The sequence below is a fragment of the Dama dama genome, chromosome 9 (assembly GCF_033118175.1).
Source record: "Dama dama isolate Ldn47 chromosome 9, ASM3311817v1, whole genome shotgun sequence".
Classification (NCBI taxonomy): domain Eukaryota; kingdom Metazoa; phylum Chordata; class Mammalia; order Artiodactyla; family Cervidae; genus Dama; species Dama dama.
The window spans coordinates 52,268,623-52,293,809 of NC_083689.1; the positions used below are offsets into that span (position 1 = coordinate 52,268,623).

General features: G+C 38.3%; 1 protein-coding gene across 2 annotated transcripts in view; it reads left to right on the forward strand.

Moving 5' to 3' along the window:
- Nucleotides 1-2,525: 2,525 nt before the first annotated feature.
- KDM3B (lysine demethylase 3B) overlaps nucleotides 2,526-25,187 on the forward strand; it is a 56,286-nt gene continuing 33,624 nt past the window's right edge. For both annotated transcript variants that reach the window (XM_061151399.1, XM_061151400.1), the window contains exons 1-6: nucleotides 2,526-2,746; nucleotides 14,713-14,880; nucleotides 17,113-17,226; nucleotides 19,201-19,306; nucleotides 20,861-20,985; nucleotides 22,877-22,951. In XM_061151399.1, the coding sequence (XP_061007382.1) occupies nucleotides 2,543-2,746; nucleotides 14,713-14,880; nucleotides 17,113-17,226; nucleotides 19,201-19,306; nucleotides 20,861-20,985; nucleotides 22,877-22,951 (792 nt within the window). In that variant the 5' untranslated portion in view covers nucleotides 2,526-2,542. The remainder of the gene's footprint in view (nucleotides 2,747-14,712; nucleotides 14,881-17,112; nucleotides 17,227-19,200; nucleotides 19,307-20,860; nucleotides 20,986-22,876; nucleotides 22,952-25,187) is intronic.

A 25,187-nucleotide genomic window follows, 5' to 3' on the forward strand; every position in this document is an offset into this window, starting at 1 on the left:
AAATACTGATTTTGGAAAACTACCCTAGCAGCAGAGCTGCTTTTTTGCTCTAGAAGGTGGTGTTTTCCCTAATGCTTCAATTTGGAATGTTCATTTGCTGAAAGAAGCAGTGTGGCTCACTCTCTCTCTTTAAACCTTTCTATTCCACCCTTCCTTTCTTCTCCCTCTGTTAGCATTCTTCCAATGTGTGTGGGTGAAGTGTAGTTGCTTAGAGAGCCAGGCAGGAGCCTCTTGTCCCTAAGGCATAGCCTTTCTTTACCAGTTGTGGCACTGACTTGCCAGGTGGCAAGAAGAGTCAAGTTGCTTAGCCTCCGACCCAGTTTCCTGCTTCAAATTGGTGGCACTCATCACTGAATACCAATGAAGTGTGCAGGAAGACAGGATTGGCTTGACTACCTGGAGGAGGAACTTTGAGGGGATGAAAATACACCCTGAAAAGAGTGGGAGTTGTCACCTATCCTGGAAACGAAGTAAGAAGGGCTTTGAGGGGGTAGGGCTATAGCGTGTGGTTAAAGAATCTCAGAATTACAGCTTCGTTCTTTGTATAAAACTGCTGTTACGTTTCACCTACTGTTTGAGCAGGGTTAAGGCCTGAACATCTAAACTTACCTCCCTCTGCTTTTTTTTTCCTTTCTGTTCAGTTTTTTTGTTGGGTTTTTCTACTGTTTATTTTCTCTGAAGGCTAGTGTGATTTCATTTTCCATTGCTGAAGCATAGGAAAGAATATAAACTTGATGAGGGTTTTGTTTTATTCAGTGTTGTAGCCCCAACACTTTGAAAACTTACTGGCTTATGAAAAATGTTGCCATATTTGTTGAATTAATTTTTTTTTTAATCTTTGCTTTCCCATTCCTGAGCTTAGGCACAAAGACACCACTTGTGTCTGGTGCTGTGAGAAGCCAGCTTTGGACAGTGGGACAGTAATAAGAGCTCCACGTGGGAGAAAATCCCAACAGTGAATTTTAATGGAAAATCTGCAAGGCAGCTAGGTCATGTATGGATTCATCCCTCTTTCTCTTCTACCAACTACAATTTGTGTGTGTGCTTTAAGAGGTGTCTTGGCCCAGAAAAATCAAGAAAAATTGAATCAGGCCTCAGGTTGGCTATGGGAAATGGACATTATAAGGAATAGGGAGAAGAAAAAATCCAAAGAAATGTTTCCTTGGTGCTCCATAGGGTTAGTTCTAGAATGGCTTCACTGGATGTTGTATTTTGACTGAAGCCAATAACTGGTGCTTCCCTCTGGCCCCCAACCTTTGCTACAAGGCAAGTAGGTCAAGGGTAAAGAAGATTTTGAACAGATTTCTGGGTAGGCACATAAGTCTGGAAAGAATGCTACTGCTCTTAATTGTGGGTCAGATCAGTGAAAGAAATGGGTACTTTTAGGGTAGTAATCATGGATTAATACCATATCTTTTCCTGGTTTGTATCTACTTCCATGTATACTCTGCATCCATAAGATTATGGAGCTTGTGCTAGTCTCTAACATAACCAATGTTTGTGATTGAGATTTCTCATTGCCCAGTGTAAACAAAAATCTAGGCAAAAAATATCTCCCCTTCTATACAATATCAGCCTTCCATGCCTATGAATTCAGATAGGAGTGGTGGGGTTTTCTTTGTCCTCAGCTCCACTTATTTCCATGGTAAGATATACTTTGGTCTCTTTCCAGTTCCCTTAAAAGTTGAATTGAGAAACACCTGGACTTAATAACATTGGCTGATTTGGAAGCAGGAAGAAGCTCCACTGGGATATGTCAGACTATCGAGATGTTGGAAGCATGTTGGCCTTCAGCCAATATATTGAGTGGCATTATCACATACAATGGGTATAAAACGTTGGTCAGTTGGAAAGGGACCTATGAAGTATTGGTAATGAAATGATACCATAATTTCAAATAATGAAATGGTACCATGTTATGGACCAGTGAGAAGAAAGATACTATGTCCCGTGGGCCAATGGGAAGTTTCCTAAAAGATAAGGATGGGAGGGTAGTGCCTATTTTCAGGCTTGGAAATCAATCAGGTACCGGGGCACTAACTTCTTATCTCAGAATATCAATTCTCTAGGTAACTTGCCCCTCAGCCACCCACCCCAGTTAAAGTCTTTGGTATCCGAGGAGGGTAAGCTAAAACCTTCTCAGATGAAGGGGCCCCCTAAGGGAAATATGGCACCAGGATGGTGCCAAGGGAGACTGAAGGACCCGCCCACTTCCCCACCCCGGCCGAAACTGCAATTCCCCTCCCTGCCGCAGGGGGCACTGCAGGCCCCGGGGAGGTTGGGGCGGAGCGCTGCGAGGGGCCCGGAGCTGCCGCCCCGCTCCGAAGCGCGGGGGGCGCTGTGCGGGGCCCGGGTTGCGGCTCCGCTCCCGGCCACGGGGGGCGCTGCGAGGCGCCGGTGGTTGGTGGTGGCTGTTGGGGGGGGTGGGGGGGAGCCGCGGCCGCGGGTGGTGCGGAGGGAGGCCTTGCGGGCGGATCGGGAGATCGGCGGCGGAGGTGGTGGGAGGCGGCGGGCGGGAGCACGGGTCCGGCCGGCCCTGGCGATGGCGGACGCGGCGGCCTCCCCGGTGGGCAAGCGGCTGCTCCTTCTGTTCGCGGACACCGCGGGCTCGTCCTCGGCCTCGGTCCCCGCGGCGGCGGCGGCGGCGGCGGCGGCGGGCGGAGATCCGGGGCCTGCGCTGCGCACTCGGGCCTGGCGGGCCGGCACGGTGCGGGCCATGAGCGGGGCGGTGCCCCAGGACCTAGCGGTGAGTGGCGGCCGAGGCGGGCACTCGAGGCCGGGGTTGCACGGCCTGCGGGCGGCCTCCCCGGGGGCCTTTGTGAGGGGGCGGTGGGGTGGAGGTGACCCAGTTCCGCGCCCCCAGATCTCCTCAGCGCCCCCCGCCGGCTCCTCAGCACCCCGAGCTCTGACCAGCATGGCTTCCGCGTCGGGGTGCGCGCCCCGGTTTACCTCGGGGGGCAGCCAGGGCGCTAGGAAATGCTGCCTCCACCCGGCAGGCCCCGCCTCCTGAGCGACCCCTTTCTCAGCGTCCCCCCCAACACTCCTACGGAGCAGGCTCTAGCACCCTGGGTTCCGGGGCCCCTTAGAGTTCTGCCCGTGTGCCGCTGCCTCCTGGAAGAAGCGGACCTGTAGTCTCCAGCCTCTCGTGGGAGACCTGCGCCCTGTTCCCTTCTTCCCCGAGCCCCGAATGGGGCGGGAATGTGGGCACTTGTGGGAGATCGAGAGGCTGCAGTTGGAGCTGCTCAGGGCTTTTTTATCTGGCAGTTACTTCCTCCTTGTCTGAGCCAGACTCGGCCAGGCTGTCTCCAGAAAGGCCAGCTCTCTTCAGGCTCCTCTCTCTTTGCGCTTCTGGGTGACAGGAGCTGCCGTAGTGGCTGCTTTTGATAAGTTTGAGATCTGTCTTAGCAGACAAATGGGGCTGTTGGGTGGTGCTTTTTATCTCCGAGCTGGGCAACTCCCCCAAACCTTGGGAGAGGTTTTGTTTTGCAACTTTATGTTGGGGCTTGGCCACTTTTGAATACTTGTCTTGGTGTATTTTGTGGATAAAGTTGTTCAGTAGTAGAACTTAACTAGCATTCGTGTCCGTGATGTGTTATTTTTGTTAATGTAGCGACGAAATGTTGTCTTTGAACTTTGGCAAGCCTCTTTAGTTCCTCATTCTGATAGCGGCCCTAGGTTCTGTGTTGAGATAAGGCTGTGAAAAATAGGGGGATTCTTTTAGATTGTGGTAGATCCGCAGGCAGAAGGAAAATTTTCTTGATGAACTTGCTTTTGCAGATTATTTTTTTCGCTGTAAACGGGAATTCATTTTGTAAGATTTGATGTTAACATTGCAGGGTTTTGATACTCATTTTTCTACCTATCGATCAGTGGTTTTGGACTCCCCGTCCCGCCCCATATATTAGTCTTCTGGGTTGTTTTGCTTGTGCTGGCTTTGGCTTTAAGAAAAAGGCTGCTTGGACATTTATGAGGCTTTAGTGGGGCGAATTTTTAAAGAGGTATCAGGAATATAATGAGGTGAAGAGGATGATTAAGCAAGGAGATTTGGAGTTAAATTCCTTTGCGATTTCTTTAGAAGATTGCTTTTTAGGTTAAGACGGGGGGTGGGGGGGGGGAGTGTCCCTCTTAGATCCAGTAATTTACCACCTTGAACGCGAAACTTAGGTTAAGATCCACCATTAAATGCATATTTTGACCTAAAAACTTAGTCTGTCCTAGCGTTTCAGTCGAAGTTTTCTGTTCTAGTTGTTTCCTCCATCAGATGAATTGCTAATGAGCTCTGCACCTGAAATGGCTACCCGTTCACTTTGTTGTTTGCTGAGCTCCCAAAGAGCAGTGGTTTTTGAAGCTCACTGAGATGCTGGACACCTACTAAGCTAAAGACTGAAGAATTGTGCCACTGGGCCCATGGAACTGGTTTCTCAAATCAAGTTAAAAGTTTCAGTGATTCAAAACAAAGTGTTACAACTGTGTTGAGGTCTTGGATGGAGCTGTATGCATTTAGAAGCAAAGGCAGTTTGGGGTTTTAAGAATAGGCTTATGCTTGTCTCTTATGTATAATCAAGGAACATAGATGAGAAAAAAGCGACAACAAAACTCAGCCTTTAAAATATTTTACTAGCTTGGAGAATTGCTCAAGAATTGCTGCTGTGATGATGAGGTTCAGTTAATGACAACAACTAATATAGAATCAGAACTGTCCGTTTGTTTTCCTTTTTCATTAAAGAGATTTCCTTTGGACCCTTGGCATGTGTGCCTTTCCAATTTTGCACCACACAACCGTAGTAAACACAACTGTCTTCCAATCAAAAGTGTTCTTCCTGTACTCAAGGGTGGAGTTTGCAAGCAGCTGGCCTGTGATTGGACAGATTTTCATTCAGTTATGTTTAAGATGTTTTCAGGCATGCCTGGTTTTGAGTAATGCATGGCAGGGCGCCCCCTCTTAAGGATGAGTAATTGAGGGTTGAATGAATGAGTTTTTGAAGTGATTGCAAACACTTTACAATTTTAGGCTCCATTAATATCCTCTTTCTAAACAATTTTGATCCAGAAATCTTTCAAAATGTAGTCCTGATTCATTAATGAACCCCCCCCCCTTTTTTTTTTTAAAAAACATTACTAAAGCCATAAATCAGGATCTTGATCAAGAGTTTTATTGAAAAGAATTTGATAGCTGGGCATTTTCCTCACCAAAGCTATGCTGAGAAATAAGTACTGAGATTTTGAATTAAGTAATTAAATATCTTTTTTTCCTTCCCCTCTTCCATGTAATAGTAACTTTATTTGTATTTCAAAATAGGCTTGTTATATTTGAAAAAAAGTCTAGTTGCAAAATTAGTATCATGGATTTTTATGCCTTTCTAACACTGTGTTCTCTTTGTGTTCTGGATCGTTGTTGGTCCATGTGACAGAGACCTTGGGACCTTCACATATGTAGGCATGGTAACACACACAAAAACATAGATTTTTCTTTGGGGGATAATAAAAGCAAAACTTGCATTTTGCAGAATGTCAAAATGCCAAGAGTATACACAAGAAGGTCAACAATCTGCATCCTTTAGCAGCTTCCACATGTTGAAGAAGCCTTGTGTGTCTTCTTAATACTGGTACAAAAATATAAAAACATTTCTCTCTATACAAATAGTGGGGTTTTTTTTCATTTTGTTTTTTAAGCAAATGCTATCATACTGTGCAATATTTGTAGCCTGTGTCTTTTTTTTTTTTTCTTTCCATTTAACATTAGACCATGAGTATCAGTACCCATGACCTTACTCATCATTTTAGATAACTACATTATAGAATGGATGTACAATGATTTATTCAATCATTTCCCTTTATGATGGGCATTCAAGGTATTTTAAATTTTTTGGCACTTACAGTGCAGTTAGTATCCTTGTACATATGTCTTTATGTAATCATGGCTTTATTTCTAGTTTAGCCATCCAGGAGTGAAATTGTTGGGTTAAGGAGTACATGTATATATTTTTATTTTATTAGGTAATCCCAGTTTATTTTCCTATGAGATTGTAGCATTTCATACTCTCACCCACATGCAGGCAGTGCTTGTTTCTTTTCATCCTTGCCATCTCTGGTGTCATCAGTCTTTGTCATTTTTTGCAATCTGATGAGTGAAAAATAGTATCTAGCATTTTCATGACCACTGATCTTTTTCTGTGTTTATTAGTCTCTTACATTTCTTTTATGAGTTATTTATGCCAAGTTTTTGCCTGTTTGAAAAAATGGAAGTTTTTTTATTCTGTTCAAGTTCTGTATTTGGCACATTAACCCCTTTACCTGTCAAGAGTATCATTTCTCTCATTTGTCTTTTAACTTTGTTTAAGGGTTGCTTTGCCACATAGAAAAATAAAATGTTTATATCGTCAGGTCTATTAGACCTTTCTTAACGGCTTCTGGGTTTAACTGCTTGGGAAGAAGACACCCAGCCTCACCTCTGCCACCTTGAGCCTGTATAACTATTCTTCAGATTTTCTTTCTAATGTTTCATTTTTTTACCTTTAGATCTTTAGTCCATCTGGAATATGTTTATAAGTGGTATGTGTGATGGACAATGTAACTTTTCCTACTGAGTAGGAACCACTTGTGGCAGCATCAATTTTATTAACTAATTCATCCTTTTCTTTCTATATGATAAAATTAAATTATGCTTTTAGTAGTCATGAATTGTTTTGAATGTTTATCTTATCTATCTCAGCTATCCAGAACTTGCAACAGGAGTACAAGCATATCTGCCTTAATTTTTTTAACCCTTTAAAAGGAAAGGTGGGCTGTAAAGTACTCCTTTTCTTTGATTTGAGTTGATGTAATAGATGTGGGAGTGTCCAGGCTAATACCATATTTCTTCCGTCTGGTAGTCTTCGAAGAGGAGTGAAAGCATATCTCCTTTTTTTTTAAAAAAAAGAAAAAACTCTTCCTGCAACCTCTCCACTTTGTCTCAGGATAGGTGGACTTTAAAATAGCTGTCTAGTTTGTTTCTAGATAATATAATAATTTCCAGTGTACAATCTAATATTATTTATTCTCAACCCAAGTTCACACATAGAATTTCAGCCCTAATTGAATTAGGAGATCAACCTTTAATGATTATCCGTAAGTGTTCTTTTTTTGCTTATAATCCCTAAGCTAAGTAAAAATATAATATTGTAGTATGCTATTTATTAAAGTCAGTAGAATATGTTTTGTGAATCCGTGTATGGTTTAGAGAACTTTAAATAAAAATGAGATGGTGCAAAAGAATATATAATGGTTAAGTGTGAGGCCACACACTTTTCATCCTAACTCTCCTCTTACAGCAGGAGGTCTGTTTTTGAAACATGGAGCCACTATTGAATTTTTTAGGCACTCAAATGCTTTGTGTAAGTTGCTTTTTAAAGTTTGTCTTCATTTATGTGTGTATGTCATTTTTGATACTTCTATCTTACTGTCTTTGCATTCTGTTTATTTCAAGACTACAATATGTCCACCAGTGGTCACACTGTACACTGGTCATTTTGTCCAGCATCCTCTCCCTTTACTGTACAATCAGATTTTTTTCTTGTTAATTATACATTTGTTTCTAAGAGTTGTTTCACTAACTCTCCATCTGTCAAGGGCTCATTCCCTCCTTTAGTACTCACTGGCCTAGTTCTATTCTCCACCTTCTTGTTGATTTAGTTTCCCCTCCACCCGCCTAAACCACGGGTAACTAACATGGCATTTTCTGTTAGTGATTTTCTCAGCAACAGCTGGAGTGGGTTCCAGTAGGCTTTGCTTCCTCAAGGCCTGGGGGACACAACACCTGTTGCTGTTTCTCAGTTTTCCACTGCCTTTGACAGGTTGGTGGTTTTTAAGCCCTCCGTATCCCACTTTTCCTACCGCTAAAGTGTCTTTTACCCTTGTTCTGCAGTTGGATAAAACCTTCCTGATTGAACAGTGACCTCGCTTAGTTTTGCAAGGGCAGGAGCTCTGGGAGGGGGCGGTGGTGGGGGAGTTGTGTGTCTTCAGGGGTAATCAGGCTCTAGGGAACTGATTCTCACTAGCCAGACTCTTGAGACTGATTTGTAAATCCACATGTAAAGTTATTAATTTACAATGGGAGATAAACCTATCCAGAGATCTGCACAAAGCCCCCTCCTGGTCTACTCAGGAGACCAAATTACAGATAAGAGGGATCCTTGTCCTGCAAAGAATCAGACAAGGAAAGCTGGGCATTGCCAAAGGGATATTTACAATATGCACTCTTGCTGATCCTCTGCTTTCCTAGTACTTTCTGGCTTCTGTGTTTTATACCCCCTCTACCCTTTGCTTTTGATTTTGTCGTCCATTGAAATTCTGTGAAGAGAAAAGAACACCTCTATCAAGTCTTTCTAAATCCCAGTGTTTTTTCCTTTATCACTTGGTGAGATACTACTTTTGCAATATTTATTAATTTTTCTTGGTGTAGATACATAACAAGATATATAGCTTATCTGACCTTCTAGATTGTAAGTTCATCAAGAACAGGGAACATGTGCATTTTTACTATTACTCACCTTAAGTAGAATATTTAGAAGCCAGTATTATGTTAACTTTTATTTCTGATTTTTTATTTATTATGGATTTTCTACTCTGTGGCCCCCTGTATTTAACTTGATCTTTAAGGTTTTTTCTTTTGTATATTTTTACTGATATTGACTCACAACTGATTTTCTTCTTTACATGATTGGATTTATATTTGGGACCCCCATCCAAGGTACATTGTCCCTTGGTTTTTGTGATTTACATCAGAGTTGTTAGATGTGTTTTGTTTTTCTGATTCTCAAATAGTACATGTCTAGTATACAAAATGTAGAAGTTATTTTAATAAAAATAATAAGTAAAAAAAAAAAGCCCCCGTAGAATCACAGCCTATTAAAAACTGCTATGTTTGGTACATATTCTCATCTTTTTTTTAAGTTGAATTCATACTGTATTTTCAGTTTTGAGTTTTTCTTTTAACTTAATATGTCAGTTATTTTCATGTATTACCAAAAATTTTGTATTATAGGTGATTTTAATTTTTTGTCATTTTTTGTATTTTCCACAGATAACTTGTGTTGCTTTCATAACTGAAAGGGAAACAATAAATGCTCTCAAAGAAAATCTCATAGTTTTTGTTGACTGGCTAATTTATTTAACTGTTCCTCTTTCATTGGATACTGAAATTGTTTCAGATTTTATGGTTTATTAATATTTCTGTGATGAATATTTTTGTGAATAAAGCCTGTTCTGTGTTTACTATGATTTCCTAGGATTATTGCCAGAAATGCTATTATGGGTATACACATACTTAAGATTCTTGATATATGACAGTTTTTTTTTCCTTTTAAGTCATTCCAGTTTATATTCTAACCAGTTATGAATTTGCTTAAGAAATGCATATTTATCAGAAGCCCAAGATCCACTAGGCATTTCACATTATTTTATTTAATTCTACCACAGTTCTGTGAGGCACTTACTGTCCCTATTAATAGACAAAGGAAGTAAGTCTCAAAGAGGCTAAAGTAACTTGCTCCCACAGCTAAGAAATGGGCAAGTTGGGATGCAAATCCACATCTTTATGATTCCTCTGCACCTAAAACGATTTATATATATGTATATGTATATATGTATATGTATATACACACACTTGAGTTTGTATTCAGGTTATTTCTGTGCTCAGTTGCATTTGACTGTTTGCAGCCGCGTGAACTGTAGCCTACCAGGCTCCTCTGTCCATGGAATTTTCCAGGCAAGAATACTGGAGCAGGTTGCCATTTCCTACTCTAGGGGATCTTCTTGACCCAGGGATCTAACCCTTGTCTCTTGCACCTCCTACATTGGCAGGCAGATTCTTTACCACTATGCCTGCTGGGATTCTAATATCATTTGTAACAGTTCATATTTCATTTAGAATGTAGTTAGGAAAACTGGAAAAGAAAAGTTAGGAGCCTTGGAAATTAGTTACATTTTCCTTACCTTCTCACAGTCATTACCATATCCTGTTATTTTTATCTCTTAATTTCTCAAATATGCTTTTCATTCATACAGTCTTGATCTAGACCTTGGTTTAGGCCTTTTACATCTCTTACCTGGGTTTTCATCACTTTATAATTACTCTCCTTGCTTCCAGTTTCTTGCCTCTATGAGTTCCTTTCAAACCTGATCCAAAAGTTAATTCTTTCCTTTAAAAAAAAAAAAGTTAATTATATAAATAATATGTCTAAGGACAAAAAAGGAACATTTACTGATAAAGTATTACCTTATTATCAGATAATACTATTACTGCTCCTATCCCAACCCTTCTCCTGTCCTCCCAACTCCCTGAAAAATCTGCAGCTTGCTTTTTTCCATATAGTATATCTTAGAGATCTATGTTCATCTATTAGATATATCTCATTTTTAAAACTTCCTTATGTTATTCCATAATTTGAATAAAGGATGTTTAATACTTTTTGTAACTTCTGTTTTGATTTCCTATTTAAACTGAGTATTGAGACATTTTTCCCCTTAGATGGCATTATCTTTATAAAATGCACATGAAAGATGTCTGTGTATATCGTCATTTCTCCCACCCACCTTAAAACAATCAAACGCTCCCCCAAGGCCTATAGAAGACAGCATAAACTCGAATGTGTCCATGGCTAGGGTTGTAGAAATAGCTGGGCAACAGACTGAAGGGTATGGGGGGATTGACTACTGGAGAGTTCAGACATACCAACGGAACCCCCACTCTGCTGACCAAACAAGAACCTTTGCCACCGGGTTTCAATTTATCATCCGTTAACAGGCCAACAAAACACTTTACAGCTGACTTACTAGCTGCTACATCCTCCTCCTAGAACACCGAATCTGCTCTTAGGTTTCTCTGATTTTGCACCTGCTGCAGTCTTTCTCTCCCTTCTCTGCCAGAAGAATACAGTTTGTCCTTTGAGATCCAGTTTGTATACCACTACCTCTTCCATGAAACCTTTCTTGTTTCCCAAAACATATACCTATATACCTTCTCTAATATGTTCAGTCTTTATTACTGCTCTTATTACATACCTCTCTAATAATTTCTGTACCTCTCTATTGGCTCATCTAAGGTTTGATTCCCTCCTGCCAGGTGCTACCTTATTCACCTTGATCTTCTTGGCCCTGGCAAGTGTTTTCTGCACATGCACACAAACACACACATATTTTTGAGGCATTCTGTTTTTTTTGAGTGAATAATACTTTTATTAATTGTAGTAAGAATGGCCATAGGGAGGACCAGAATCCAAACTGATTACTACATAATTATGTGGTTAGCATGAAAGTTTGTATTACTCAGACTACTACTGTCTGATTTTATCAAACTTAGGTTAACTTACTTGATTTTTTTAAAAAATTATTTCATTTTAATGTCACTGAAATGAATGTGCATTACATATAGACCATAAAAGGGATTTTGAAATGAAAGTGTTTTACTACTAACTCTCCTTAACTAAAGAAATATTTTACACATCTAGTCCTTAGGCTCTAGCTGCACAATAATACTTTTTGCTACTTTTACTCTAATAGTAGAAATTTTAAAAATACTTAAAAATCAACTCAAAACTGTTTTAGTTCTGTTCTGTCCAGATTATCAACCTGCGTTGGCCATCTCTAACTTGGTCCAAGCACTACCATTGATTTTGTTAGCTTATATCCCTTCTTCCTGTTTTGTGACCTAGCCAATACCATTTTAAAAAAAAATATTTGTTTGTTTGGCTGCACTGGGTCTTAGGTGCAGCATGTAGAATCTAGTTCCCTGGTCAGGGATAGAACCTGGGCACCCTGCATCGGGAGCATGGAATCTTAACCACTGGACCACCAGAGAAGTCCCTGGCCATTACCATTTTAAGAGTTCATGTTCTGTGTACTTTGACCTGAAATGATTCTTCACCTCATTTATATATTGTAACTCCTTGCATCTCTAGCTAGGAAGTGGAACAGAGAGTGCTAGGATGAGAAATAAGCCATAATACTGGTAGAACATGTTTACATATATCCACATTTCATATTGCTCTCAAAACAAATTTATATTGTTAGCCTAGAGCAGTTGTTTGGTCCTAGAACATACAGCACTGTGGTTGCCAAGTACAATACTTTATTCCTTTGCCCAGGCAGGTTAGGAAATAATTGCCCTTAAATTTGCTAAAATATGGCTTTCAAATATTTTAGCTCTTCCATGGTGTTTTCAGATGTGTTATGATAGAATTCCTGAATACTAACTTTTTAAATGTTCAAATTCCTATATAAAGAATTAAAATCACTACAGCTTTGATACAATGACTTCTTGTAGTGTTGTCCTTGTATTTGTATGTTGGTATGACTTAGAATTTTGTGACTCATATGTTGGCTTCCCAGGTGGCACTAATGAACCTGCCTGCCAATGCAGGAGACATAAGAGCCGCTGGTTCGATCCCTAGGTTGGGAAGATCCCCTGGAGTAGGAAATGGCAACCCACTCTAGTATCGTTGCCTGGAGAATCCCATGGACAGAAGAGCCTGGCAGGCTACAGTCCATGGAGTCGCACAGAGTGAGACACGACTGAAGCGATTAGCACCAGCGCCAGCACCATGTTGATTTTTAAAGTAGTTGGCAGATTACCACTGTACATGGCACCTAGCTGTCAGGCACCAGAGAGCCTCAACCTCTGGTTTTCTAAGCTATGCCCAGGAGAGCACTGTGTCACTCAAGGTCAGACTCCACCTAGGGTTTCGACAGCCTCTGTTCCTTTTCATGGCTTGGAAGGCCTTGTCTGTCCTTCAGCCATTGCCTCCTCTGGACATCAGTTATGACACCACTGAACAGTAATGGGGCTGCTGTTCTCCTAGTCTTTGGTTCAAAATCCAAGTCATTTTTGAGTTTTCCCTTACTCTTATTCCAGCCAGTCATCCTGCTTGTTGATATGACTCATCAACTCTCATGAGCCCTGGTCACTTCCTTCCTTGTCTCACTGCTCGCACTCTAGGTCATGTAAGAACACCCCCTGTTCCCCACCGCACTCCCACTTTAAACCATCTTCATCCACTGAGTAGCTGAATTGTCCTGAAACAAACTGTTCTGCTTATGTTTTTACCTCAGAAACCTTTTACTGGCAATTGCATGTATACACATTCACACACACACACACATACACATATATATCTCCCATTGGCAGATGGATGAACCCAAGTTTTATCCCAATATTTGGTGTCTTCCACATTGACTATTAATCTTTTTAGTCTCATTGCCCACTCCTTCCCCCACAGTGTGCTGTAGCTCCTGGCCGTCCTAGAACTTGATTGGGACTTTTTTTTTAACCTCAGCCCATATCAGTCCCTTTGCCCACCTGAAGTGATCTCTCCTGCTTCTAAACACTCCCTATACTTTATTTTATTTGTTTTATCTTATGGCATGTTATTGCCCAAGTAGTGCTTTACAATTGACCAAAGTACTTTTGAATCTATGACTTTATTTAGTCTTCACAACCAGTCCATGAGGTATGTCTTATCACGAAGGATGAAACCAATACTTGAGAAGCAAAGAGTGACTTGCTCAAGTTTTCGATTAAAACTAGCATCTTAAGGTTAAGACAGAAATCCAAGCCTTCAGGAACATAAGCCCCAAGCTTTGTTCATTACTGCCTTTCTTGTTGCCTGAGTCTGGACTTAAATACAAGTTTGAATACATCTCTTTCCAAATTGTCAGCAAGTTACTTAAAGTTGTATATGATTCCCCCAGAACACATATTAATATATGAATGATCCCCTTCATATTTTAAATGTAATGCAGTTTAATGTTCTTTCTCTGTAAAAATCATGCTTCCCCTTTTGAGCCTTATTTTCCCATCATTTTTTTTAAAGTAGATGTGAAACTTACTTAATATATTACAAGTAATAAACCTAGAGCTTTATGTAATGAATTTAATTGCCCTACATTGTTGCCTTTGGAAGTGTCATATGAGAAATTTCTTGTAGAGCCAAGTGGTTGGAAAAGTGTTGCTTCCATGAGACATTGCTTTGTGTTCTCTTTTTAGACAGTGAAGACAATGCAACTGACCTCTCCATTTTCAGATTGGCCTTTAGGAAGCTCAGAGCCAAATCAGTAATCCATCATTCATCATGTATCCCTCAGTCATACAGCTGTATAGACCCTTATTCTCATAAGTTTTCCCTCTTTTTATACTTTAATAGTGACTTCCTGTTGTAGTTTGCATAGTCCTAATTGCAAATTTACATTTCATCATTTTCTTGCATCTTTCCCAAAAGCCAACTAAAATTCTTTGAAGTGGGTTATAAGTACTCTAGCCTTTATTAATTTTAAAAGTTCACAATAGAAGTGTAAAAAATTTGTCATTCTACCTATTAGACTATGAACTCCTTGAGATCAGTGTTCTAGATTCCTTTCCGTATTCATGAACCTAGCATAGCCCCCAGTTAGTGTGCTTAGATGTAAATTGGAAACTAAGAGTTATAAATCTCAGTAGGATCTTGGCTAGAAATTACTAACTGTAAATAACTAATGCCCCCTTAACTCTGTACCCTCTTCTCAGAGTGAGGATGAGACCAACTTTCTGGCTCTGAAGTAAGATTGGTTTTTATTGAAATCCATTGAAAGAAGTTAACAAGTTAAAAGTTTTCAAAACAGGAAGTTTGTGTTTGTTTTTATGTTATAGTGTGGGATTTTTTCCAATGTAACCTCAAGATGACTTTTTGTCTCTTTTTCCAGATCTTTGTAGAGTTTGACGGCTGTAACTGGAAGCAGCACTCCTGGGTTAAAGTTCACGCTGAAGAAGTTATTGTACTTTTGCTGGAAGGGTCTCTAGTATGGGCACCTCGGAAGGACCCAGTCCTTATCCAGGGCACTCGAGTCTCAATTGCACAGTGGCCAGCCCTGGTGAGTGACTTTTATTGGCTAGAAACATATTTGGGCTTTATTCCTATTCTATATGGTATTTATGCAATAGCTGAACTCTTTAGAATTCCCCAAACTCTAATGCTTTGTCCTTAACAGGCTTTTATTCTGAAGTTACTAAAGCAAAAATTGGGAGAGATCTCTTTTCCTGTGCTTTCTGGAATGTTTTATATTAAGTAACATTTGATACTTTGTTTCTAAATAATTTTTCACCTTTCTTTTCTCATAATAATATTATGAAACAATGTAGTTCTTAAAGTCTGTTTTTTCCCATAGAAACTGTTTTGTTTCCAGCTTTAGTGAGGTAAAATTGACATATAACATTGTATAAGTCTGTGTACAAGGTGATGATTTTATATTTATAGTGAAATAATGATTACAGTAAGGTTAACAGTTCTGTGTCTCACATAGTTACATTTTTGTGTGTGTGGTAAGAACTTTTCTTTTTTAGCTTTGCAGAACAAGAACATTTTAAAAATCTCAGTAAAGTATAATAATCTCATTGTTTTATAGAGTACCTTCCTACATATTATCTAATTTGCTTCTCACAACACATACATGGTAAGAACTTTTAAGATTTGCTCTCTTAGCAACTTTCAAGTATACAGTACAGCATTATTAACTATAGTCACCGTGCTGTACATTAGATCCTCAGAATTTACTCTTCTTATTACTGTAGCTTATACCCTTTGACCACTTTTACCCATTTCCCACATTCCTCCTACCCCTGGCAGCCACCAATATATTCTGTGCCTATGAGTTCAGTTGTTTTATATTCCACATGTAATTGAAATCATACCATATCTGTCTTTCTCTGTCTGACTTATTTGACTTAGCATAGTGCCCTGGAGATTCAGCTGTGTTGTTGTAAATGGCAGGATTTCCTCCTTTTTTATGGCTAAATAATGTTTCATTGTGTATAATATTTGTGTGTGTGTGTATGCACTGCATTTTTTTATCCATTCATTCATCACTGGACACGTAGGTTGTTTCCTTGTCTTGGCTGTTGTAAATATCGCTGCAGTGAACATGAGGGTACAGAGATCTCTTCAAGACAGTGATTTCATTTCTTTGGATAAATACTCAGAAGTGGGATGTTGAGTCACATGGTAGTTTCTGTTTTTAACTTTTCTGAGGAACCTCTGTACTGTTCTCTGTAGTGGCTGCACCAGTTTACATTCCCACTGATGGCGCAAGGGTCCCCCCTTCTCTACGTCCTTTCCAGTACTTGGTGTGTTTGTCTTTTCACATCCCCACTGATGGCACAAGGGTCCCCTCCTCTTTGTCTTTCATTTAGGTATGAGGTGATTACTCATTGTGGTTTTGATCTGCATTTCCCTGAAGTTAGTGAGGTTGAGCCCCTTTTCATGTACCTGTTGCCCATTTGTCTGTTTTTAGAAAAATATCTATTCAGGTGATATGCCCATTTTTAAATCAGACTGTTTGTGAGGAATTTTTTGTTTTTAGCATTTTGAATCACCCATTTATTAGTTGGATAAGTTAGAAGCATAGACATTTTGTGTACTACTTCTTAGCTCAGACTCTCACAAGGCAAAAATCTAGTTCTCCTATGACTAACCAAATTAAATAATGCTCAAAACAAACATTTTTAACCTATTGATTTTACATATCATCGCCTACTGAACTCTTTTCATTTGTTTTTAAAGCCACTTTCCAGTTGAACTTTTATTTATTTATTTATTTTCCAGTTGAACTTTTAGAAGAAGCTCAAATTGATCTTGGTCCCTGGGTGACTTTTGTAGGCAGATTATTTAAGAAACACTAAATATGAATTTACCCATGCATTTTTATATCACTGATCAGTTTAGAAATCTCACAAAGGTTTCAAGAGTTCTAGAGATGATAATGGTGTAACTATTCTGAGAGCTTACTGTAATGTAACCTTCTTTAAGCCTGACAAGATTAGTTAAATTGCAAAAGAGAATGAGGAATTTCTTATTCTTCTTATCCTTTTTAGCTGTTAATAAGGCTATTGAGCTGACTTTATGCTCTAGTTTGCTTCATATGATTGTTTGAGGACAGATGGTGGGTTAGGAATGACTCTCAGAACTTATGCTTTAGCTTATCTGAATTTACTGAAGTGAAAGATATATATTAATAATGGACATTTTCTTTGCAACTAGATATTCAGTTTAATTGTCATTTATTTTCTCTCCCAAGTACTAATCTATTTCTTGTCATTGTATTTCACAGACTTTCACTCCCCTGGTAGATAAACTCGGTTTGGGTTCTGTGGTTCCAGTTGAATACCTTCTGGATCGGGAGCTTCGTTTCCTGTCAGATGCTAATGGGTTGCATTTGTTCCAGGTACTTATCAGTTGGTCTAGTCCTGAATTTATTTCTCTCCCTGCTAATTTCTCTGTTGATTGTAAATAGAGTGTTTCCTCTTCTCTTTTACACTTGATCTTAGCCAAAAGGCTGAGAAGCGATCCTCTTCTCTTTTAATGTTGAAGCAAGTACTTTCTCCCAGTAATTCCATGTGCCTTTTTTTTTTTTTAATCCATGTGCCTTTTAAAGTTTCTTTGCTCCCTTGAAAAGTACATTTGGTGACTGAGGCTTCTTTTCTCCCCTCCACACCCCCACCTTACCCTAAAACTACTTTATACTTAAGACCACAGTTCCAGAGAAGTAGTGACTTTCCAGAGGTGTCTGCTTCTGTAACTTGTCTGAGAAGGGCCTATACCTTTGCCGGTGGCAAGGAGGCTGGGAATTTGGGCTGGTTCCAATCAACATTAAATATTGAAGAGCTTAGATATATTTTTAGTTACAAAAAAGGGATAGGTTAGTAGTTTAAACAAGCTAGTATCTGAGTTAGAGTTTCAGAATATATGGATGATAATATTTATTTCTCACAAGAGTTATTGTCTGAATGTTAAAATTTAGGAGACTTCCAAGAGTTTTGCTGTCTTATTGAGGCAGCCAAGAGCAATATTTACTAAACTGTGTTTTGTGAAATATTAATGATGATTTTTTTTTTTTTGTCGAAATGTCTTCCTGCCTTATTAGGCCTCACTCCCTCTCATCAGTTCATCAGTCTTGTTTTATTCATCTTTGTAATCCTAGTGCTTGTATGAATAGGCACTCAGTGAATTGTGGATAAGTATCAAAATAACAAGATTTACAGGGAATAAAATGTTTTACAGTCAAATAAGTATGAAGAACATTTACCTAAACATGCTTTTTTCCTACATGTCTTCTCAGAGCCTTTAAATGTACTATTGTATGTAGAAAGATATAGTATGCTGTTGTCCCTTTAACAACGCAAGTTTGTAGAAAGATATAGTATGCTGTTGTCCCTTTAACAACACAAGTTTTAACTACATTGGTCCACTTAGTGTATGGATGTTCTTCAATAAATATAGTACCTATAAATTAAGATGACTTTTTTTCACTGTGTCTTTTCATTTAGATGTCTAATGTTAGTAATACTTTTAATATCTGTAGTGTTTTGTTTTATATAAGGCAGTCTTTTTTTTTCTGGCTATGCTGGGTCTTCGTTGCTGTACAGGCTTTTCTTTAATTGCAGCAAGTGAGGGCTACTCTTTAGTTGCAGTGTGTGGGCTTCTCATTGTGGTGGCTTCTCTTGTTGCAGAGCATGGGCTCTAGGGCGCACAGGCTTCAGTAGTTGCAGACCACAGGCTCTAGAGCACAGGCTCAATAGTTGTGGTGACATGTAGGATATTTCCAGATCAAGGGCCAAACCCGTATCTTCTGCATTGGCAGATAGATTCTTTACCACTGAGCTACCAGGGAAGCCCTGAATAAGGCAGTCTTGATGTAGTGCATTGACAGATAGTTCATCTTGTAAACAGATATCATGAACATAGGGTATCAATAAATACAGTATAGTACTCTCTTCCTCAAGATTTCAATATTTTCTTTTCTCTTGCTTTATTTTAAGAATACAGAAAAATATATAGGATATACACAATAGATGTCAATCAACTATGTATCAGTAAGGCTTCCAATCAACAGTAAGCTATTAGGAGTTAAGTTTTAGGTGAGTCAGACATACACAGATTTTTGACTGGATGGGTTGGGGAAGCAGTTGATGTCCTGCCCCCTTCCCACCTTGTTCAAGGGAGGTATAATATTTCCTAAACCTAAATGATCGTAGCATCTTTAACTTTTGTAGAACATCTTGTAGTCAGACTAGGGTTCTTTGGAACATTTTGATATATGCTGATGTAGAGCTCCTCAAGGGTATAATTTTTCTCTTCTGGTTAGATATTATTGCTATTTATTTCAGTATTCAGTTGTTTCTTCTTTTATCTTTACTAGATGGGAACAGATAGCCAAAACCAGATTCTTTTGGAACATGCTGCTCTGAGAGACACAGTTAATGCTTTGATCAGTGACCAAAAGCTACAAGAGATATTCAGCCGAGGTAAGAATAGTCTTCTGTCCTTGAATTCTGAATCGGGTGTATGGCCAATGTTGAAAGTGATAGAATGGGGGAAACACCATGCAACTCTTAAAACATCTGTGCTTATCTTCTTTTTGTGGGTAGTGTCACAAGTAACTCTAGTTAGCTGGATCTCTAGAATGGATTGGAAAAATAGGATCTCCCTCAAACCAATTTCCTTTTTGTATTACCTTTCATAATATGCAATTTTGTCTTTTTAAAAATTTCTTTATTTCTTAAATATTTAGTAAGGACTAACCTTGCAGTCGACACAGTGTTAAGGTACTGGGATTTAACGACAAGCTAGAAAATCTCTGCCCTTGTTGAGCATACTGTCTTGTAGGGTTCAGTGGACCAAAGACTATTAACACCAACAAATAACAACTTAGAGTGTAAGGTATGTTCATAAAGGAAGGTGTCCACAGACTCATTCACATTAAGAGCATGTTAACTTTTAAGAATGAAAAGAAAAGAGATTTATTAACTTTTTCATTTTACATACAGATTTTGCCCAAGATTCTACACAAAGGGTAGACTCTGGCTTCATTTATCCTTCCCTTCATGTTGTACATCTGCTCTTTGTCCTTCCTGACCTCATGATAATAATGATTTTCAGTGAAATAGGGCTCTTGGTTCTCTTTTGTCAAACTAAATCTAAATAGGTAAAGGTAGGAAAACTGGCCTCTTTGAAGAAGGAACGTATCAGTGTGAAATGATGTTTAATGATCAAGGAAAGGTATGAGAGAGGAAAGATAGTGAGGAAAAATAGGTAGCAGTGAGAAGGAAATCAAGGGACAGGATAAGACGTAGACATATATATGAATGTGTATAGAAAAATTAAGCTTAATTATAGCTCTGAAAGATAATTAAAATAAGCAGTGATTTAACTATATAGTCTCAAATGTATAAGATATGTAGGAGAGAGAAACTGTTGTTCTTGGAGGGCCAGCTGAAATTGTAGGGTAACATTACCTGCTGATAAAGTAATATCTTTGAAACTCAATGTTCTTAGGAAGACAGGTGCTATATTTGTTCAGATTGTTATTAGAGCAGAGGCTGGAAACCTCATAAATTGAATTCTCCACCTACTGTATTGAAAGTAAGATTGCAAAGGGCAAATGGTTATGTGTCATTCTTATGCTAACATAACAAAATAATACATTCAACTTACTAGCCTACTTTTTTTAAGTATATGTCAGATAGATCTGTGTATATTTTCATATTATCTATAGTTTTTGACTTGTAAGTTGCCTTTCTCTTTCCTATATTACTTCTAGAATTAGAAGATTGAGATAAGGTATCAGAACCTAGGATAGTCTAAGAAATCTCCAAATAAAATTTACAAAAGTCACTGGGAAAAACTATGTTTTATTTTTAAATTGCTGTGTATAGTAAATCTGAAATTGCTCATTTATTCAACTCCATACAAGAGGATTGAAAATGCCAATAAGTCTTCTTTCTGTTTCTGATTTTTAGGAACAATCATGAAATACAGCTTAGCCAAAAATATTCAGTACTGACTGATCTCTTCTTTAGGTCCCTACAGTGTTCAAGGTCACAGGGTCAAAGTATACCAGCCAGAGGGAGAAGAAAGTTGGCTCTGTGGTGTTGTAAGCCATCAAGACTCCATCACCCGTCTTATGGAGGTGTCCGTAACTGAGGTGAGGCTCTGTGTTATTTTGTCTGCGGTCCATCCATCCCCTTACCATGGGTGGTATGGAGTAAGGGAGCACTTCATTACATGTAAGAAGAATTGGGTTCCATCTCTGGCTTTATCACTTTTGATTCTATCACCTTGAGAAAGGCTGTTCTACTTTTTCAACCTCAGTGTTCTCATCTGTAAATTAGATGTAATTAGGTAACCACCCTTGGCCTCACAGTATGTGTTTTGGGAACTGAGATGATGTATTGAAAAGTGCTTTGAAATCTATACAACAGTAGACAGACGTGAAGTGCTATTATCATTATTTTATCATATTCATAATGTTTATTATTTACAAATCTAATCAATTAGCATTTGCTTCTATAATACTTATGCCACTCTCCCCTAGATGCTGATAAAATGAATTGTTTTCTAAGGAAATAAGTAGAAAAAACATAGCATCTATAACTACCTGGAGAATTATCTATCAAAAACAAGAGTATTTTGAGGCAAACACATATGTATTTATAACACCTTTGAATTGGTTTCAGACTTGCCCTCAGCAGTCACATGTAATATGAGCATAATGATTTTAGTTATTTCTTTATTTAATTTATTAAATTATTCAATCTTCATTTACAAATTTCAAATGATACACATATATATAAAATAGAACATGAAAGCCATCCCTTCCCATAGGCAAATATTACTCCTGACAGTGGTACCCACCATTAACAGTTTGGTATATATTCCATATTCTTCCAAATACCTTCTCTCTATGTGTGTATATGATATTTTTATACTGTCTATTTAGGTAAGAACTGTATAAATCATACTGTACTAACAAATGGGATCATATGATACATGTAGTTCTTTGATTTATGTTTTTAACTTAATTTTAAATTACTAGCATCTTTCTCTGTAAATATATATAGAAATCTACTTAATTCTTTAAAAACAGATACATACTATCCACTGAATTGATGTATATTATAACTAATTTAATTTAAAATTGATGGACATTTAAAAATCATTTCCAGTATTTTACTAATACAAATAATGCCTCAGTGAATATCCTTGAGCATATATCATCATACATTTTTCACATTATTTATTTATTGAAATAAATTCCCAAGTGTGTAATTGCCAGGTCAAAGGATGTACACATTAAATCTGACAGTATCCGTCAAATTGGCCCCTGCCAAAACCTTTAGTTTTTTTTCTGAAGGTTTCTTTTTTCTTTTAAATTTTATTATTTATTTATATTTATTTTTGGCTCTGCAGGGTCTATGGGCTACTCTCTAGTTGCGGTATGCAGGCTTCTCATTGTGGTGGCTTCTCTTGTTACAGAGCTCTGGCTCTGACACTGGCAGGGCTTCAATAATTTAAGCACATGGGCTCAGTAGTTGTGGCTCCTGTGCTCTAGAGCACAGGCTCAGCAGTTGTAGCTCACAGACTTAGTTACCATAGCATGTAGGATCTTCCTGGACCAGGGATCAAACCCATGTTTCCTGCATTGGCAGGTGGATTCTTCACCAGTGAGCCACCAGGAAAGTTCATTTTTTGTTTGTTTGTTTTTTTAATTACAGAATAGGAAGGTTTTAGAGATGCAGTATTTGAAATTAGTAACCCTAAAAGAGACAATTGGGCATTGAACTCAATTTTTTCATTCATTCATTTAACAAATATTTGAGTGCTTACCATATTCTAGACCTTGTTTCAAATGTTATTCCAGCAGTGAATTAAATAATAGAGATCCCTATTCATGGAGCTTTCATTCTAGCAGGGAAGTAGAAACAAATAGAGATAATTGCATAGATTATGTAAGAAAAAATACATAATTATGTCTTTGGTGGGCAGGCATTAAATCTTTCTCCTCTTTTCTTATTTCTATCCCCCTCCTTCTATAGAGTGGTGAGATCAAGTCCGTAGATCCCAGATTGATCCATGTGATGCTCGTGGATAATTCGGCGCCTCAGAGCGAGGTACAGTAATGGAGTGAGTCTCTGAGCAGACTCATGAGCTTGCATTATCTTGTTACATAGACTTCATTATGTGTGTGTTATCCATGTTAATAGGTTTGGGTTTCAAGCTCTGACCACTATACAGTTCTTGCTCTCACCACAGTCTTGTCTAGTTGAGGGAGGATAATCTCGAGAAAGAGACCTAGTCTGAGCAAACCCTTTTCTTTATGGCTATGTTGCCTAACTGTTTTAAAATGGCCTACCTTTTTCTTACATTTTTTTAGGACAGGTATATTTAAAAGATACAATAGACAAAGCTGTAATAATAAGCAGTAGTAGTATTCATGACCTACCCAGTAATAAGAAATGGAGAAGAAGCTACATCCTTTTTTCTTTCCATTAGGTGGTAGTGAGCTCCATATGAAATCTGAAATTTCATATCCCAAGAAGAGTTCAAACTAAACTAGTGCCTAGTTCAGTGCTCAGCACACAGTGGATTACTCCATAGTTTCTGAATCAGACCAACTTTTGGTTCATTCAGAATTATCATAACCCATTAAAAGACGCATTGTAAATCAGTGCCTGAAACAATCAAGGAATCCTGTGTGAATTTCCTTCAGTAGGACATTGACTTGGACAGCCATCTGTCCATATATTCTTCATAGTTTTCTTAGCACCTGTGTTTGTATTGCTCTCTTGGCTGCTCCTGCTGGGTATACAGTTCTTCCTGTTCTTTATCCAGTCATTTTGGTTGATAAAACAAGATTAGGGTAAGAAAAGTAGAATCGGTAAAATTTAATAGTTCTTTACTACATATTATATTATTACAAATAGGATAAGTCTCTTGACTGTGCTTACATGGCTGAAAAACACTTGTTACTTTGATGCTGTATTGGGTCCCTTTTTTATTTCCTTCCTCATTTCATTTGTTCTTTAAGCACCTATTATATGCTAGGTACATTTAGATTGTGCCACATATAGCTAGGGAGTACTGGTCTGAGTGTTCTAATCTACTCACATGTGAGTAGCTCACCATTAGTAGGACATACATACAAGTTGTTGCTCAGGGAAATTGCTGTGAGCCAGGCTCTGTAAGTTGGCTGAATGAGTTAAAGGTGAGATCTTTGGTTTTCAGCAACAGACGTTGATTCTTCTGTTTTCAGCTTTGCCATGGTGTGACTATCTTCTTAGCTAGCAAAATACAATTATTGACAAATCTGCCAAGTTTTACAGTAACGCTTCTTAGAGATCCATGGTCACCTCATTTTCTTGGAAAGAGTGAGCAAGAAAGGAAAGATTTCAGTGATCATACTTAAATACTTCACAACGCTGAAAACTGAGTGATGATAGAGGTTGAAGAACGGGTAAAAAGATTTTTAAATGATCAAATGAAAATAATTCTTAACAAACAGAAACAGTTCTTAAATGAAAGATTTAGAAACTTAGATTAATATTACCAAAAGTATGGGAGAAACAAGTAAATCTTGAGCTTTGGTTAATGTTTTCAGAAGGAATTTAAGGGGGAAAAAATGAAGACAGAAAAAAAAGAAGAGAAAACTAGCAAGAAGAAATGAAAAATTTGAAAAAAATTCAGTTATAAGAGCTATAATAATGATTGATTACAACAAAGATACAGATCTGCACAAAGAATCTATATGTATTCAAGGGCAATGAGAGTCGATTAATCAAGCTGGTAAATAATAACAGCCAAAATAACTATGTCACTAGCTTATTGCCACCCCAGCACATTATCTAAATGAAACTATCTGAAAGTTAGTTAAATGCAGCTAAAAAGAAATAATAGGATATCAATCTAAGAATGTTCCAGGTATACGTTGCCTGAGAGAGTGTTAACTGTGTCCCAAGCCCCTGTCCTCTTGTCCTTCTCAGGGAAATAGTTTTCACTCAGAGATAGGAATTACCCCCTTCTAATTCTGTGTCTTTTAAGGTTACTGACCTTTCAAATAAGGCTAAATAAGATTTCATGAGATAGGATGAAATTACTAAAAGAGCTAAGAGATTTGAGTTTTTGGTTATTGTAGCCTGCCTTTTTAGTTTTCCCCCTGTTTGTATCTAATGCTTTGAAATAAGATCTGGAAATTGTTTGTGTTCTTTATAGTGTCCATAAGAGCAACTCAAACCCGTCTCTGTTGGGCTCACTTTTCCTCTGGTCACAGACTCATAAGTGTTTCTTTTCCTATTGTTAAGTTGTCACCAGTTTTTAGTGACTTCTAGATAGAGGAGACTTTATATTTCA